This window comes from Danio rerio, chromosome 19 (assembly GCF_049306965.1).
Source record: "Danio rerio strain Tuebingen ecotype United States chromosome 19, GRCz12tu, whole genome shotgun sequence".
Classification (NCBI taxonomy): Eukaryota; Metazoa; Chordata; class Actinopteri; order Cypriniformes; family Danionidae; genus Danio; species Danio rerio.
In genome coordinates, this window is record NC_133194.1 from 37,776,749 (window position 1) to 37,792,483 (window position 15,735).

At 34.7% G+C, this 15,735-nt stretch overlaps 1 protein-coding gene and 1 long non-coding RNA gene across 16 annotated transcripts in view; one reads left to right on the plus strand and one right to left on the minus strand.

The window, feature by feature from the left end:
• The window catches only part of macf1a (microtubule actin crosslinking factor 1a), a 311,815-nt gene that overhangs the window by 283,359 nt on the left and 12,721 nt on the right, over positions 1-15,735 (minus strand). For 4 of the 15 annotated variants that reach the window (XM_068215317.1, XM_068215316.1, XM_073931814.1 and 1 more), the window contains exon 1: positions 2,962-3,811. The exons of the other annotated variants lie outside the window; for them this stretch is intronic. In XM_068215317.1, the coding sequence (XP_068071418.1) occupies positions 2,962-3,055 (94 nt within the window). In that variant the 5' untranslated portion in view covers positions 3,056-3,811. Of the gene's footprint in view, positions 1-2,961; positions 3,812-15,735 lie in introns of those variants that run through there. 15 annotated transcript variants of the gene reach the window in all.
• LOC141379151 (uncharacterized) lies at positions 3,525-9,482 on the plus strand. Its single transcript, XR_012395162.1, has 4 exons — positions 3,525-3,977; positions 6,038-6,256; positions 6,394-6,460; positions 8,825-9,482. It is a non-coding gene; the product is annotated as an uncharacterized lncRNA (long non-coding RNA).

Here is a 15,735-nt window from a genome sequence, read left to right on the forward strand (position 1 = left end):
TTGATTATTTGTAGCCTACAGGTTTAACTACCTGACCCGCATGGTCTTTGTTTTACCAATAACCAAATAATTAACAAATAAAGATAAGCTACCCATAAATTACCACCTGTCAATCACTTTCTCCATGGGACTCTGGCATGAATAGGCAGAGTGATCTGTGTCGTTACAATGGCGTCGACAAACTTGGTATGGCAAAAAACAGGCACAACCAACAGCAACCAACCAACAGAATCTGAGGTTTTCGTTAAAATTACTAAGTACGAGCATAAAAGCGAAAGATTGAAGCAGTGTACTGATGCTGTGACACGTTACCTGATAGATTCAAAAGACAGAAGAGTCGTTAGATACAGACAAGAATAATATAATATCTTGTTTAACAACTATAGTGAAACACGATCCAGCAGTACATCCTTGATAAACTGTCCGACATGCACTGCTCTCTGGGGTTTTGTGCTCAAACCACCCGCTGACTGCCTGGAGCTCAGACAGGCACATATGCTGCAGCGCATGCCAGAGTGTGTGTGTGGTCACGTGATGTGCGTTTTCTGTGGTAGGGAGATACTTTCAGAAATGCAAGATGAAACGCCAGTGTGGACGTGGATCATTTTCGTTAAACGGGGACGTATTAGTGTAAACGGGGCGTAAGTGTGTATTTTTCACGAGTGGGTTGCTGCTGCGATGGGGGCAGGGTGGAAGAATGCGATGCCGGCTTAACATCATGATGTCTATCGCCATCAGCTATGGATGATGGCATCGTCTATCGACCCAACCCTAATCAAGATTGCAAATTTGCCATGTCACCCAGCCCTATAGCAAATTATAAAACATAAAAATGACAAATAATTAGTATTTTGAAGTGGTGCTGTGATCCTTTAATGGAGTCTTTTAATGTGTCATCAAATGATTCATGCTCTAAATCAGCTAACACAACTCTTTGGTTTATAAACTACTGTCAAACTGAATTACATTTTAGTAAGTGTCTACTGTAAATCATAGTAAAATACATGACAGTCATGGTAGAGTGACAGTCATGATACATTCTAATGAACAGGGGGGAAAATCTAAATATATTTAGGAAATATATTTAGTCATGGAGTTTATATTTACCAACAAAACATTGCTCAAAGTTGAATCAAACTTTTAGAATCACATGGTTTATGAGATCATGAGTATGTCAAGTGTGTCCAGACTTTAATTGACAAGTGTACATTAACTACACATTCAATGTCTAAAAAAGCTAAGAGCTTCACATTTAAACATTACTCAAGTTAAAACAAAATAAACGTCACAATAGATATTATGGTGACAAACATCCAATTGAGAGTCGGTGGGGTGTATCCAGTTAAATCTATTGACCTTTGTCAAAGCTAGCCTGGGAAGAAAAGAGGAAGGCTGCCTTCGTCAATACATGAAGAATAAGAATAAACGGGAGGCTTAAATAGAAAACAAAAAGGAAGTGGAGGGTTGCATAAGTTCAGATCTTGCTGCCCATTCATTCATCAAAATAAAACAGCTCCCCTGGCAACTGCTTTGAAAATGTCTTTTGCCTAATGTGGGTGTAATGCACGCAATTAATTAAGCCTGATTTACCACACTCACTGTGGAAGGCAGCACCCCTGCTCATATCAGCCTTGTTGTTTCAAAAGTGTTATATCGGCGAAACGTCAGTCAAAGGAGCATGTAAACATTCATTTGAATAGGCATACAGTTTGAGGGCAGCAGCATATCTAGAGCTTTGAATTCTATTAGGCATCATTAGAGGTGGTTTTGTGGTGTCTCTAATGGACAAAGGCTCATCAAATAAAAAACACTGTATTGCATGTCATGCAAAGATATGCACATTTTCAAAGCTATAAAACTATCAGTTAACACATAAAGGATCCATTAAGATCGCAGTCTAGTACAAAAGCTCCTGGTGCTATCTTGGGGCCTTGGGACAGGGGCCCGACAGAATCGCATTTCATTACAATAATCAATAATTAAAAGGCCCTTTCATCAAGTCTGCATCACAGATGCTCTCTGAGTCAACTGACATCACTCGCTCTCCTTTATATTCCCATCACGGTCAATTAGATTTGAGGTATTCATATTTCACACAAACACTGTCATTAGAAGTACACAACTGAGGTCTGAGGTCCTCTGGGGTTCGCTGCTGTCCATCTGAGCACAGTCCATCACAGGCTCCAAATCATACATGCTCAGACAGCAGTGGACAACAAGACAAACTGGGATTTCAGAGGACAAATGGAAAGCTGAGACATGATGGCAATGTTGTCCAAATGGGAAAACTGGAAGTGGGTTTTATAATTGATGAAGTGCTGATAATAAAAATTAAACAGTGTAAAACTGAAATATTAGACTGTAATTAATTTAATTAAAAGGCTATACTGTTATTCTAAACTATTTCCAAGTCATAGCAATATAGTCATTCACACATGCAGTTCATATCAATTATAAATCTCAAGGGAAAAAATGATATAAAGAAATGTATAAAGAAACAAATTAAGATCCCCAGCACTACTTGGCTAACTTAAGACATTACAACTAGTCATATAAAGGATCCTAAACAAGCTTGGACAACAGTGGACTAGAATAGAACACAAGCTGGGATACTATTGGACAAGCTCTGACAGCAGTGTGTTAACCTGAACAGGCTGGGCCAAATGAACATGTAAACTGTAAATTACATTTGGAGTGTTCTTTAGATAAACAAACAATCTTCTTTTTACTTTGTGCATTGGGATTGCGGACAGAAAATAAATCCTAATGAGCATAATTCCCTGTATACAACACTCCTGATTCGTCACAAACCCAAGGGAAAAGCGAGCCACCATCCACCTCCAGTGCCCTTGGAGAACTGACAACAAATGCCGTGAATAAACCAGTTACAAAATAACAACTATGGGACCTCATACATGCTTTCCCCAATACAAGAAACCGGAGCTTTGCTGATTCGTTTACCTTTATATCTCTCCAGCACATCCTCATACGCCTGTGCAAACTCTTTCTCCTGGGAGTGATTCGCCGGCAGTAAGCCGGGGATGAAGCCGGCCATAGTGTCTCTCACTCCCGCTGGCCGACTCACAGCGGCCCGCTGATGGAGTAATCCAGGACGGTGGATCCTGCTCGCCCGACAACAGCTGTCAAGTCCCGTTCGCGTTAAATATCCACAGTAGATACCAAGTTAATAATTACGCCTCTAAATGTTTATTAAATTATATTTGGTAAACGTAAACACAGCAAATTAAATAAACGTAGTGAAACAAAGCTGCGGTTCTAATAAGTGTGCCGTCAAAACAAGATTAGATCAATAGTAATACGTAAACTCCTATATTTAGAGTAAACACTCCTTATCATATATGACGATTAAACGTCAGAAACGAGTTAAATCTAGATGTGCTATAAAATAAACCCATCTTTCATTGGTTTAGGTCAGAATCCCAACGGTTATCGTATTTATAGTCCATTGTAGCGCGTGCGGGCCGGTGATTGGGTTTATATGTGTGCGCTCCTCAAGTCTGCGTGCGGTGGGCGGTCCGATCTGCTCCTTCCGAAAGCAGATATGAGGCCTCAGTGAAACGGTATCCGGGCAGTGCTGCTTATATTCCTCTGTTGACTCGCCGGTAGCCGCGGTTTAATGCTCCTTTCCATTCGTGCTGCTCCAATGTAATGGCCGCTTCTATAATAATCAGTCGGCGTGTGTCTCACTCCTCCCTCTCTTTCCCCCAGTGCGAATGGGGTTCAGGTTTCTCTATTCTTCCCGCAGTGCCTGCGCTCTCCTCCTCCATCCCTCCCTTCCTTCCAGAGCCACGCCAGGCACATCCAGCGCAGGAAATTCACGGTGACAATGGCTGATGTTTTTGGGGGGATTCTTGGGTTTTGTCGCCCCCGACTGGTCGGAGCGGAGAGGTGCATCGTTGATTAGCCTACCCACCTGCTTTATCTGGACAGAAGTTCCCAAAAAGCGTCCAAAACAGGTGCTTTGTAGAATATTTGTGTTTAATTACCCCACCAGTTGAATTAAATCATCAGAATATGAAGAACATATTCAATTCAAGTTTATTTGTGTAGAGGTTTCACAGTGATTATTGGTTTACAAAAGGTTCAGAAAAGTTAGTTATTAGTTAACATAACTTTATTAGTTACTAATAACTTTAACTAATTAACACGCAACTAATAGCCTATAATAGTTAAAGTTATTATATATATAAACATAGTTAGCCTGCATTGAAGGCACTAAACTAACAATTCTTTGAGACATAAAAGGTAAGTCGATGTCTAAGATGGAATATTGATTTTCTTTTACTACACAAAAATGCTTAGAAAGCAAAAGCATACAGGGTATACACAGTAAAGTATAATCAGTTAATTATTAATTGCTTCTCTTAGGCTTATTTGATTAGTAATTCTCTTTTAGATGTCTTTATATTCATGTTTACTGGTTATATCACAACAAATCATAATCATAAAACAACTAAAATGCACAGCACACACCAAATGTGTCCACTCTCCAAGCATGCATTATGCACATGCTCAAATTCCACATTAATTAAAGTAATGTTTAAAACCTAAAACCAGTTTGAAGAATAGTAGTATAAAAATGTAGTATAATAGTATCATATGTAGTCAAATATAATGGTATTTTAGTGCTGCACTGTGATCTTTAAATCTTACAAGATCCAAAAATGGAGTATTTTAGCATATTATAAATTATATATTTTTTTCTAGATATGCCTGACAAGAGTTTATGGTACTAAATCCTTGACATATTCATACTATATCATAATTATTTGGTGTTTACTGCAAATCATGGTAAAACTGAATGTATTAGCATGATTATTTTTGCTCAGAAAAAAACTATACTACATATAAAAATACAATTTCTAATGTCTGAGGGGAAAATAAAACTATTATTTTTTTGGCACCTCTGAACATGCTAATTTGTTTATATAGCCTACAAACTTATAGTACTCTGCAATCAGTAATATGGACTTTTGTCCCTCATGATCAACTGCACTGCCACCTACAGCTGCAAAGAGCTATTGCAGGTTAAATAATGTAACTGAATTAATAATGGATTTCTCTTTCAGTCAAAAGTAAAAAAATTAAATAATAATAATAATAATAAAATCATTTCAATTCCATAACAAAACCACACAGACAGAACAAGACCAACAACCCTCATCCAGACCAAACCTTAAAGGAACATTCTAAAGTTTGTTTGTTTTAAATTCACCTAGACCTAAACAGTTTATGTCTTACCATTTTTTTTCATCCATTCAGCCGATTTCCTGGTCTAGAGGGTAAACTTTTAGCTTAGCTTAGCTTAGCATAAATCATTAAATCAGATTAGACCATTAGCATCTCTATTTTATTTTTACTTTAAATAATTTCCCTTTTTAAAACTTGATGCTTCTGTAGATACACTGTGTACAAACCAGTAACAGAAAACTAAAAGTTACTTTTATCTGTGTTGATTTGTTTTTAGGAACTATACTCTCATAGTTGTAAAATGAGCCTATTTCAAAAAAAAAAAAGTGGAGAGTTCACAATCATAAGACTCAAAGCAACGCCAAGAACTGCTGATCCAAAAACTGGCAATTTCAATCAAACAAAACACCAAAGTGCAGAATGAACGCTTATTTAATCATTTCAATCACTCACTGTTTTTTTTTTTTGTTGTTGTTTTTTTGTGATACAAAACTTCTGAACTCATTTCCTTAACAATAAATAAAACATTAATGCTCACAATTATTTGCTTTTAATACAAAATATTTCCCCTGAATAAATCTGGTTGCCATTTCTGTGACAGCAACACTAATTAGTAGCTCATAAAAAAAGTAAAGCTTATGGCATGCCATGTTTACACCTCAGTCTCCAGCTACTGTTTTATACACTGCCTGACATATTTCGCATGTTTTGGGAAAAAATCCAATCCGTTGATTTTCTTACTACCCAAGCCTTCCTTGAGCAACCAATTTCTGAAAACTTTAGGTTGAAATACTTTCAAAAAGTTCTGCATCATTCATTCCTACAGAGCAACACTTCTCCACAATCCTCAAGCACTTCCCACAGGCGAAAACACCAAACGATACACAAGCTTACACAAAGTGGCATGAAAGACCTGGAAGGCACACATGACCCCACAGACTGTCCAACAACTGATAGCCTGACAGCGGATATTGCTTTTGGCCTCATGTGTCCCTAAACACACACTACTGGGCCTCATTATACATGCTCAGCTCCGGGAATAGAGGTAATTATAATTAAATACTGCAATAACTAATCACTGAAACACATTATAGCTCAATTAAAAAGCCATTTGTGGTTTTAAACTAGCTATCATGTCATTCTTGTTTTATTCATTGTGATATTTATTTATTATATTTATAGCATTTACAGTTACTCTACATTTAAAAGCTCTTAGGAGCCTCGATCGATCGGATTGGAATTTGACTAGGTAAGCACATTACTTTTTAATATGGATTCCTGCCAAACAGATACTTTTAAATGCAACATGCAAAAAATGCTGTAATGTATTTAGACTTCAGTTGACTTTTGCTTAGGCATACAGTCATTCATTCATTCATTTTTCTTCTGCTTAGTCCCTTATATGTCAGGGGTCGCCACAGCAGAATGAACTATTCCGGCATATGTTTTACGCAGCAGATGACCACAACCCAGTACTGGAAAACACTCATACACAAGCAGATATTTACACAAGCATTTATATGATTTGACCAATTTAGTTCATCCTATTCCCTGTCGGGGAAACCAGAGCACCCAGAGGAAACCCACGCAAAGTCAGGGAGAACATGCAAACTCCACACAGAAACGCCAACTGGCCCAGCCAAGACTTGAACCAGCAACCTTCTTGTTGTGAGGCGTGACAGTGCTAGCCACTGAGCCACCCCTGTTTAAGCATTCATTTAATTATCTTCTAAAGTAACGTCCATATAGAATTATTAATAACTAGTTTTATTATCATGTTCAAATTCCATACTTAAAAACAAATGCATGAATTATGAATCATAATCATAATTCAAATGTCCGCTTATGATTATAGTTGATACATTAAAATAGTTTGTCATTGCAAAGTTTATCCATAATGTAGTGAAAAGTTTATCATTTGCTTGTTTTTAGACCTGTCATAATTATTAGTCATTTCAAGAGAGCTTAAAAGCACAAGCAATTCCAACGTTTAATGTTTTAGATTACAAATATTATTTAGATTCAATTATTTGTACGATAAAGACTATACAGTGATATTTAGCATTTAATTATTTAATTCATGTGTCTGATTACAATATGAATTTTCTTTAAATCAGAAAAGGACTGATTAATTATTACTTTTGTTTTTATTTATGCTTGTAATTTGATCATGTGTTATGCAAAATAATCCTAGTCAATCTTGAATTGTAGTTATGAATTATTTATGGGGAAAAAACGCTATTCAAGTCATCTGGTCAGACTGTATTTATCGCAAAGTATATTCAGAAAAACAAAATATCATAATATTGATTTTTTCCCCAACATCGTGCGGGCCTAATATATACATAATAAATATACAAATTATACGCTCATATATTCTGTCAAAACAAACATTTATTTTGGATGAGATTAATTGCAATATTAATTAATTAATTTGAATAATAATTTTTATAACTAATTAATTAGGGTGGTGCGGTGGCACAGTGGGTGCTGTTGGCTCACAGAAAGAAGGTCGCTAGTTCGAGCTTATTGTGTTGAGTCTGCATGTTCTACCTGTGTTTGCCCCCCGGTGCTCCGGTTTCCCCCACAAGTCCAAAGACATGCACAATTGGGTTGTCTGTAGTGTATATATGTGAATGAGAGTATATGGGTGTTTCCCAGTGATAGGCTGCAGCTGAAAGGGCATCCGCTGCATAAAACCTATGCTGGATTCATTCTGCTTTGGTGACCCCTGATGAATAAAAGGATTAAGCCAAAAAGAAAATGAAAGATTGAATAATTAATTAGTTATTATTGCAATAAATCACATCCAAAATAAAAAATAAAAAATTTGACAATATGTGCGTACTGTGTATTTATTATGTATAAATACATGCATGCATATTTTTGAGAAATTGCTTATTTATATTTACATATAATTTATTTTTAAAGTTAAATATTTATGCAACAAAATAGTTTTGTATATTGTGTTTCTGTGTATGTGTGTGCATCACATAAACATAATAAATAAATATAGTACGCACAAATATTATGTCAAAACAAACGTTTATTTTGGATGTGATTAATTGCAATATTAATTAATTAATTTGAATAATAATTTTGAATAATAAATTAAATAATATTGGAATTAATTACATCCAAAATAAAAATGTATTTTGACATAAAATGTGTGAGTGCACTGTGTATATTTATTATGTATATATATAAATATATATATATATATATATATATATATATATATATATATATATATACACTTGCATGCATGTAATTGAGAAAATGTTTACTAATATTTAGATATAAAATATATATGTGTTGGATAAAAATTATATATAAATTTAAATATGAATGTAACCAAATTATTTTGATTCGTTTTGTTTCTGTGTATGTGTGTGCATCACATAAACATAAAACATATAAACACACATATATATATATATATATATATATATATATATATATATATATATATATATATATATATATACATATATATATATATACATACATATATTTTATGGGAAAACAAACGTTTATTTTGGATGCGAATAATCACGATTAATCTTTGTCCAGCACTAAAATAAACACCTTTTTTTCTTATCTTACTCTGTAGGTGGGCATCAATAATAAACCCTGACTGGAAGCTCTATGGAAGTGTTTTTCCATTGTGGCACTGCCTGTCGTCCTACATTTAAACTGTGTGAAATTATGGCTTCATCAGCCTCTTATCCTCTTTTTTTTTAGAGAGTACCCCGCTCACAACAGTAAACGGCCACCCAGATCGAAAAGTCCTTGACATCACTGTAATTTAGCCAGTTTATTGTCTTCGAACCACTTCACCTGCGCGCAGAAAATGAAAGCTGGACAGACCTGGGATCAGTGTGCATGGAGTTGTTTTGTGTTAGGAAAGTCACTATGTTTTCTAGGCAACTGTCATAACTGTTTTGCTGCATGGCATTCCGAGACTGAAGTGCTGTAAATCACACACGACCGCCTTCCGTCCAGTTATTCCCTTTATGCTCATCGTCTCGCTTTAATAAGCCATCAATGCTCTTCCCCTTTAACCTTCTCCTCTGTGAACCTTGTCCTTTTTTGTCCTTTCCATTCCTCCATTGTCCTCAATCTCTTTTCAGGCGAGACACTGCAGATAAAGGACATTTTTTTTTTTATTTCCCCAGTGAATTTTGAGATTTAAACTTTTTGGTGTGTTCAGTTGAATGTAAAGAAAGCATCCTAATTAAAGTGTAAATAAAGTTTTTTTTTTGTGTGTGTGTGTGTATGTGGCACTTTATCAATTTTTTTTTGTCAGGTTTAATTCATTCACTCGTTCATTTTCCTTCGGCTTAGTCCCTTTATTCATCAGGAGTCGCCACAGCAGAATGAACCCCTAACTTATCCAGCATATGTTTTACACAGCAGATGCCCTTCCAGCTACAACCCAGTTCTGGGCCTCCATACATCCATACACACTCATTCACACATGGCCAATTTTGTTCATCTAATTCACCTATAGAGCACGTCTTTGGACAGTGGGGGAAACCGGAGCACCTGGAGGAAACCCACTTCACAGGGACAACATGCAAACTCCACACAGAAATGACAAAAGGCCCAGCCTGGCCTCGAACCAGTGACCTTCTTGCTGTGAGGTGAAAGTGCTGACCACTGAGCCACTGTGCCACCCTGTTAGGTTTCAAATACAATAAAAAAATGACTTCAGAATTTTATTTATATCTATATATTCTGAAAGATGTAACGGTGGTATATGTTCATACATAATATGCCTGCTTATTTTATTCACAAAAACAAATATAAAATTTCTTTTTGTTTTCTAACCAAAAACCAAAATTAAACAACAATGTTAAACCTGACTTAATCTAACGTTCCGATTTTTGTGCAAGAATTGTATGCAAATTAGCTCATATTGAATTAATGAATGCTATAAATAAAGTGTTTGCAAATCAATTTTTTGGAAAAATATGCTTGCAATTCTTAATGCAATCAATCATTTAACTGTGTTTTAGTGTCGTGAAAACTAGTGCTGCACAATATTTGAAAAAATGACATTGATATTTAGTTTTTCTGCTATATACAGTTGAAGTCAGAATTATTAGTCCCCCTGAATTATTAGCCCCCCTGTTTATTTTTTTCCCAATTTCTGTTTAACGGAGAAAACATTTTTTTAAACACATTTCTAGTGTGTTTAATGTGTTCATAAAAGTTTTAATAACTCATCGATGAATTTGCTCTTCAGTGTTTGAACTCTCAGTAATGATTAAATCACACTGAACAGAGCTAAACTGAACTGAACTGAACTTAAACACTAAAACCTGAACCACACTGTTCCAATTACTATGACCATTTATGTGAAGCTGCTTTGACACAATCTACATTGTAAAAGCGCTATACAAATAAAGCTGAATTGAATTGAATTGAATCTCTAATAACTGATTTATTTTATCTTTGTCATGATGACAGTAAATAATATTTGACTAGATATTTTTCAAGACACTTCTATACAGCTTAAAGGCTTAAAGTGACATTTAAAGGCTTAATTAGGTTAATTAGGTAACTAGGCAGGTTAGGGTAATTAGGCAAGTTATTGTATACCGATGGTTTGTTCTGTAGACTATCGAAAAAATATAGCTCAAAGGGGCTAATAATTTTAACCTTAAAATGGTTTTTAAAAACTGCTTTTATTCTAGCCAAAATAAAACAAAACAAAAGAAAAAAACATTATCAGCCATACTGTGAAAATTTCTTTGCTCTTTTAAACATCATTTGGGAAAGGAGGGGCTCATAATTCTGTAATTCTGATTTCAACTAATAATAGGAGAGGGGTAGGAGAGTCCATCTGCATGGAATGTACAAAATTATACTAAAAAAAATAATATATATATATATATATATATATATATATATATATATATATATATATATATATATATATATATATATATATATATATATATAATAAAGCAGAAAAGCACAGATGAAAACAATCTAACAAAGATAAAAAATATCAAATAAACAGCACTTTATGGTTTTAGTTGGAGTCTAACAGTAGGGGACAGTGGGAATGAAAGTACCATCTTTCATAACAACCTCATTTTAAAAGAGAATGTTTTTAGCAGAAATATACTTTTGCTGTGGTTATTAACTCATAAGTGTGGTCAATAAAAATCTGTTGTTATTTTTGTATCACTGTAGAACAACTCCAATATAACTTTTGACCCAGTAAGCAGGGAAGGAAAGTAACGCACGGGTCGGACAAAAGTAACAACAATAATTGCTAGATTTACTGGCTTAATCTTGTTTATTTAAAATACTGACTATGACCTTGTTAGTGTTCACTGCAAACATATTTTGTCCTTTATTTTTGCAAAGATATTAAACTGCATTTTCATTTTAAATATCACTTCCATCAAATGCTTCAAAAGCAATCCAAAGTGTGTTATTGCACTAAATAACCTGTAGATTGATAATTACTGTGATGCACGAAAAGAAAAACACGAATTGTGATAAGGAAAAACAAAACGCGACAATAATTTATGAAATTCAGACCTAACAACAGGACACTGTGCTGTTATAGCCTGAAAAGCAAATGTTGTCAGGGCTTCGAGAAAATTGATTTGTTACTTTCATCCACAATCTCCCCTACTGACGTACAGAAATTCAATAATCTAATGTTAAGGCAAACTTTATAAATTCTTGTCTCTAAATTGATTCAATTCACTTGAAGATACTTGAGATCCTGCGATGTGATTTTGGAGATTCGCATACGGCGATATCAATGCTGAAATGATATATTGTGCAGCCCTAGTGAAAACTATTCAGCCTTTTTTACCCTGCAGTGTCTTTGCTTCTTTCATTAATTTATTTCAACTGACCTCCACATAACTACTCTGTCTTTTACCGAACTCAAGTTGATATTCACACGATCTTTTAAAGTGTACCTCACTGTTTGTTTTTCAGGCTTTGGCCCTTTTTTCAGTCTCCTCTCCTCTTGCTTCATAGCCATGGAAACTAATGGTGACTGGAAAAGCAAACAGGTAACCCATGGCAACAAGGGGATTGAAGGATTCATTCTGAGGCGCCCTTTGAGCTGCCTGAAAAACCAGTGATAATAACAGACTCAGGCAGATCCACAGACACCTCTGTATCGCCATACTAATAAATGTCTCACACCACAACTATGATCATCAAAATATTTCTAAAAAAACTATTTTAAATAAAAAAGAATAACAGAACACATCACAACAATATTGTTTAAGGCACAGAGGAATTATTACATTTATTCATACATTAATTCATTCATTCATTTTCCTTCGGCTTAGTCCCTTATTTATCAGGGGTACGATTCTGTATTCTGGCATATATTTCACATAGCGGATGCCCTTCTAGCTACAACCCAGTACTGGGAAAGACTCATAAACTACGGCCAATTTACTTCATCCATTTCACCTATAGCAAAAGTCTTTGGATTGTGAGGGAAACCAGAGAAAACCCAAGCCAACACGGGGAGAACATGCAAACTCCACACAGAAATGCCTCCTGATCCAGCCGGGATTTGAATCAGCATCCTTCTTGCTGTAAGGCGACACTGCTAACTACTGGGCCACCATGCCGCCCTTCCTTGGAATAACAGTTTATTTATGAATCACTTTAATAATGATTTTCCTTTCGGCTGATGAATCTTAAATCATAATCTCTTTAAATGATAAACTTAAAAAGCTTGAGCATCTAAAGCAGAGATGCCCAAACTAGGGCAAACACAAATGAAACAAAATGTTTTATTTAAATGTGGTAAATTAAACAGATTTTTAACTTACAGTGTCACTTAACGAATAGGGGACAAAGCAGAAGACATCAGCGAGCAAATCAAGGCAAAGTTTGTCAAAATATTATACACTTTCGAAAAATTAGAATGCATTAGTAAATACGGTTGAAGTAATTTTTTTATCTTTAATCAACATGAAATAATTTAGGCATATTAAAAGCTGTCATTTGTATCATATATGAACAAAAACATCTTTAAAGAGCACCTATGCTGAAAATCATCTTTTGTTTTGAAAGAACTGTGCGTATCTCCCGACATTAAAATAGGATCCAAATCCAAATGTACTGTAAAGGGGCACTTGTGTGAGACATCCTGGCCAAATCTGCCCACTGGCCTTTGTCCATCATGGCCTCCTAACCATCCCCATATTCAATTGGCTGCATCACTGTCTCCTCTCCACCAATCAGCTGGTGTGTAGTGTGCGGTCTGGCGCAAAATGGCTGCCGTCGCGTCATCCAGGTGGATGCTGCACACTGGTGGTAGATGAGGAGATTCCCCCCACTGTGTAAAGCGCTTTGAGTGCCCAGAAAAGCGCTATAGAAATGTAAGGAATTATTATTATTACATATTATTATTAGCCTTTCTGTCAAATTTTAGCATTATTTTTAAAATATTTCTCAAGTGATGTTTAACAGAGCAAGGAATTTTTCACAGTATTTCCAATAATATTGTTTTCTTCTGGAGAAAGTCTTATTTGTGTTATTTTAGCTAGAATAAAAGCAGTTTATTTTTTTCAAAACTATTTTAAGGTCAATATTATTAGCCCCCTTAAGCAATTCTTTTTCGATTGTCTTCTGAACAAACCATTGTTATAGTGACCTAATTGACCAAACTTGCCTACTTAACCTAATTAAACCTTTAAATTGCACTATAAGCTGAAAAATAATCCTGAAAATATTAAGTAAAATATTCTGTACTCTCATCATAGCAAAGATACAAGAAATTAGTTTTTAAAAATTATTATATTTATAAATGTGTTGAAACAAAATCTTCTCTCTGTTAAACAGAACTTGGGGGAAAACCTCAACTGTAATTAATAAAATAAAATATAGAAATGTCCTTTTCTTTAATAAAATATAAAAATTTCTAAAAGCACAAAAAATGCAGGCATCACAAAAAAACTGTATTTTTTTTTTTTTTACAAAGTAACAGAAAATTATGCAGAATATTAATTGTGTGATGAATTTCATGTATTTTAAGTTTTTAATTTCTGTATGTAAGCATTCATAATGCTCAGACAATTTGAGCCAGCATTCCCCTCTAACAACAAACAAGCTTCCCAGACTAGCTAATGTTGATGGAACAAACACAGATCACGTCTGACAGAGGCGAATCTGGAGGGACCCAAGCTCGACACATGCTCGTAAAATAGTGAGGTTAGGGTTGGCAGGGAAAACTCTGTTAAGGCTGTAGCGTGACAGTCTGCACAGCATTCCAGATGTGCCTTGGATATCCTTACATCCGTTTCGTGAACTAAACAGTGACTAGTGTTTTCTCACTATTTGTCTTATAAAATAATATTTTGCTTTTAGCCCGTATTCTCTTTCTGTTGAACAACTGTTTAGTTCAGCATTGGTTAGAGACTCAGAAGCAGTAATGAAGTCAGCAGGAAAAGCCATAGCAGTCAGTCAGCGTGTCTAAAAACAGTCTCAAACAGTTTGGCTCTCAACATTCTGCCTTTTTTTTCCTTCAGTCCAGCTCAATCACAGTTTATTTCACAGAACTTGATCCTTGTGCAGCTGAACACTAATGCGTATCAGAAAAGCACCATGTGTAAAACTTTCCAACTTCACACAGTTGCCAGATTGCTTCGTATCCAATCATGTGACGAGTCAGGACACAACAAAATGGACCATTTTCTCAACAAGTCAGGGCCAATATTTCTAAAATCACCACGATGATTACAAATAGCCAAACTGTCCCTCAGTGTATTGATCCTGATTTTTTTGTTTTAAATACAATGATAAACAGTTTTAAAAGGCTGATCTGCTGCTTCAAAATGAGACGAGATGTCAAGCAAATCTAAGAAGTGCTTCAGTTTTTAATAATAAGTTGCTATATATTCAAAATTAGGCAAGGATATGTAAAATGACCAATGGTATTATCTTGAGAAGCTGGGAACTTCTGTAAATTTTTGTCAAATTCTGCTGTCCTGAATTGAAACTACTGGATGAATCAAATGTAAATGAAACCAGAAAACAAGCAGTCTGCCATTGTATGATTCTACCATATTATTTACTTACGCACTCAGTCTTATACTATTTATATAACTGTAAACATATTTATAAATCAGCAGTTTTCCGTATTTTTCCGTACTGCTTATTTATTGAATAAACTTTTGAATTGCTTTTAAATTGCATTATGGGATTTGGATCCTTCTGCCAACTAATTTTAACATTGAAAAGTTTAAAAAAGAGACTTAACATTTTTAATAGTTTAAAGTATGTATATATATATATATATATATATATATATATATATATATATATATATATATATATATATATATATATATATATATATATATATATATATATATGTAGTCTATCGTGGTGTTGTATATTACTGTACAGACACCTTGTAATAAACTGACTGTATTTTCTGTTATTTTACTATTTTATCTTATCCATCATATTACATCAAACTACAAAATTGTCCATAAAAATCACTTAGTTAAACTGTAGAGC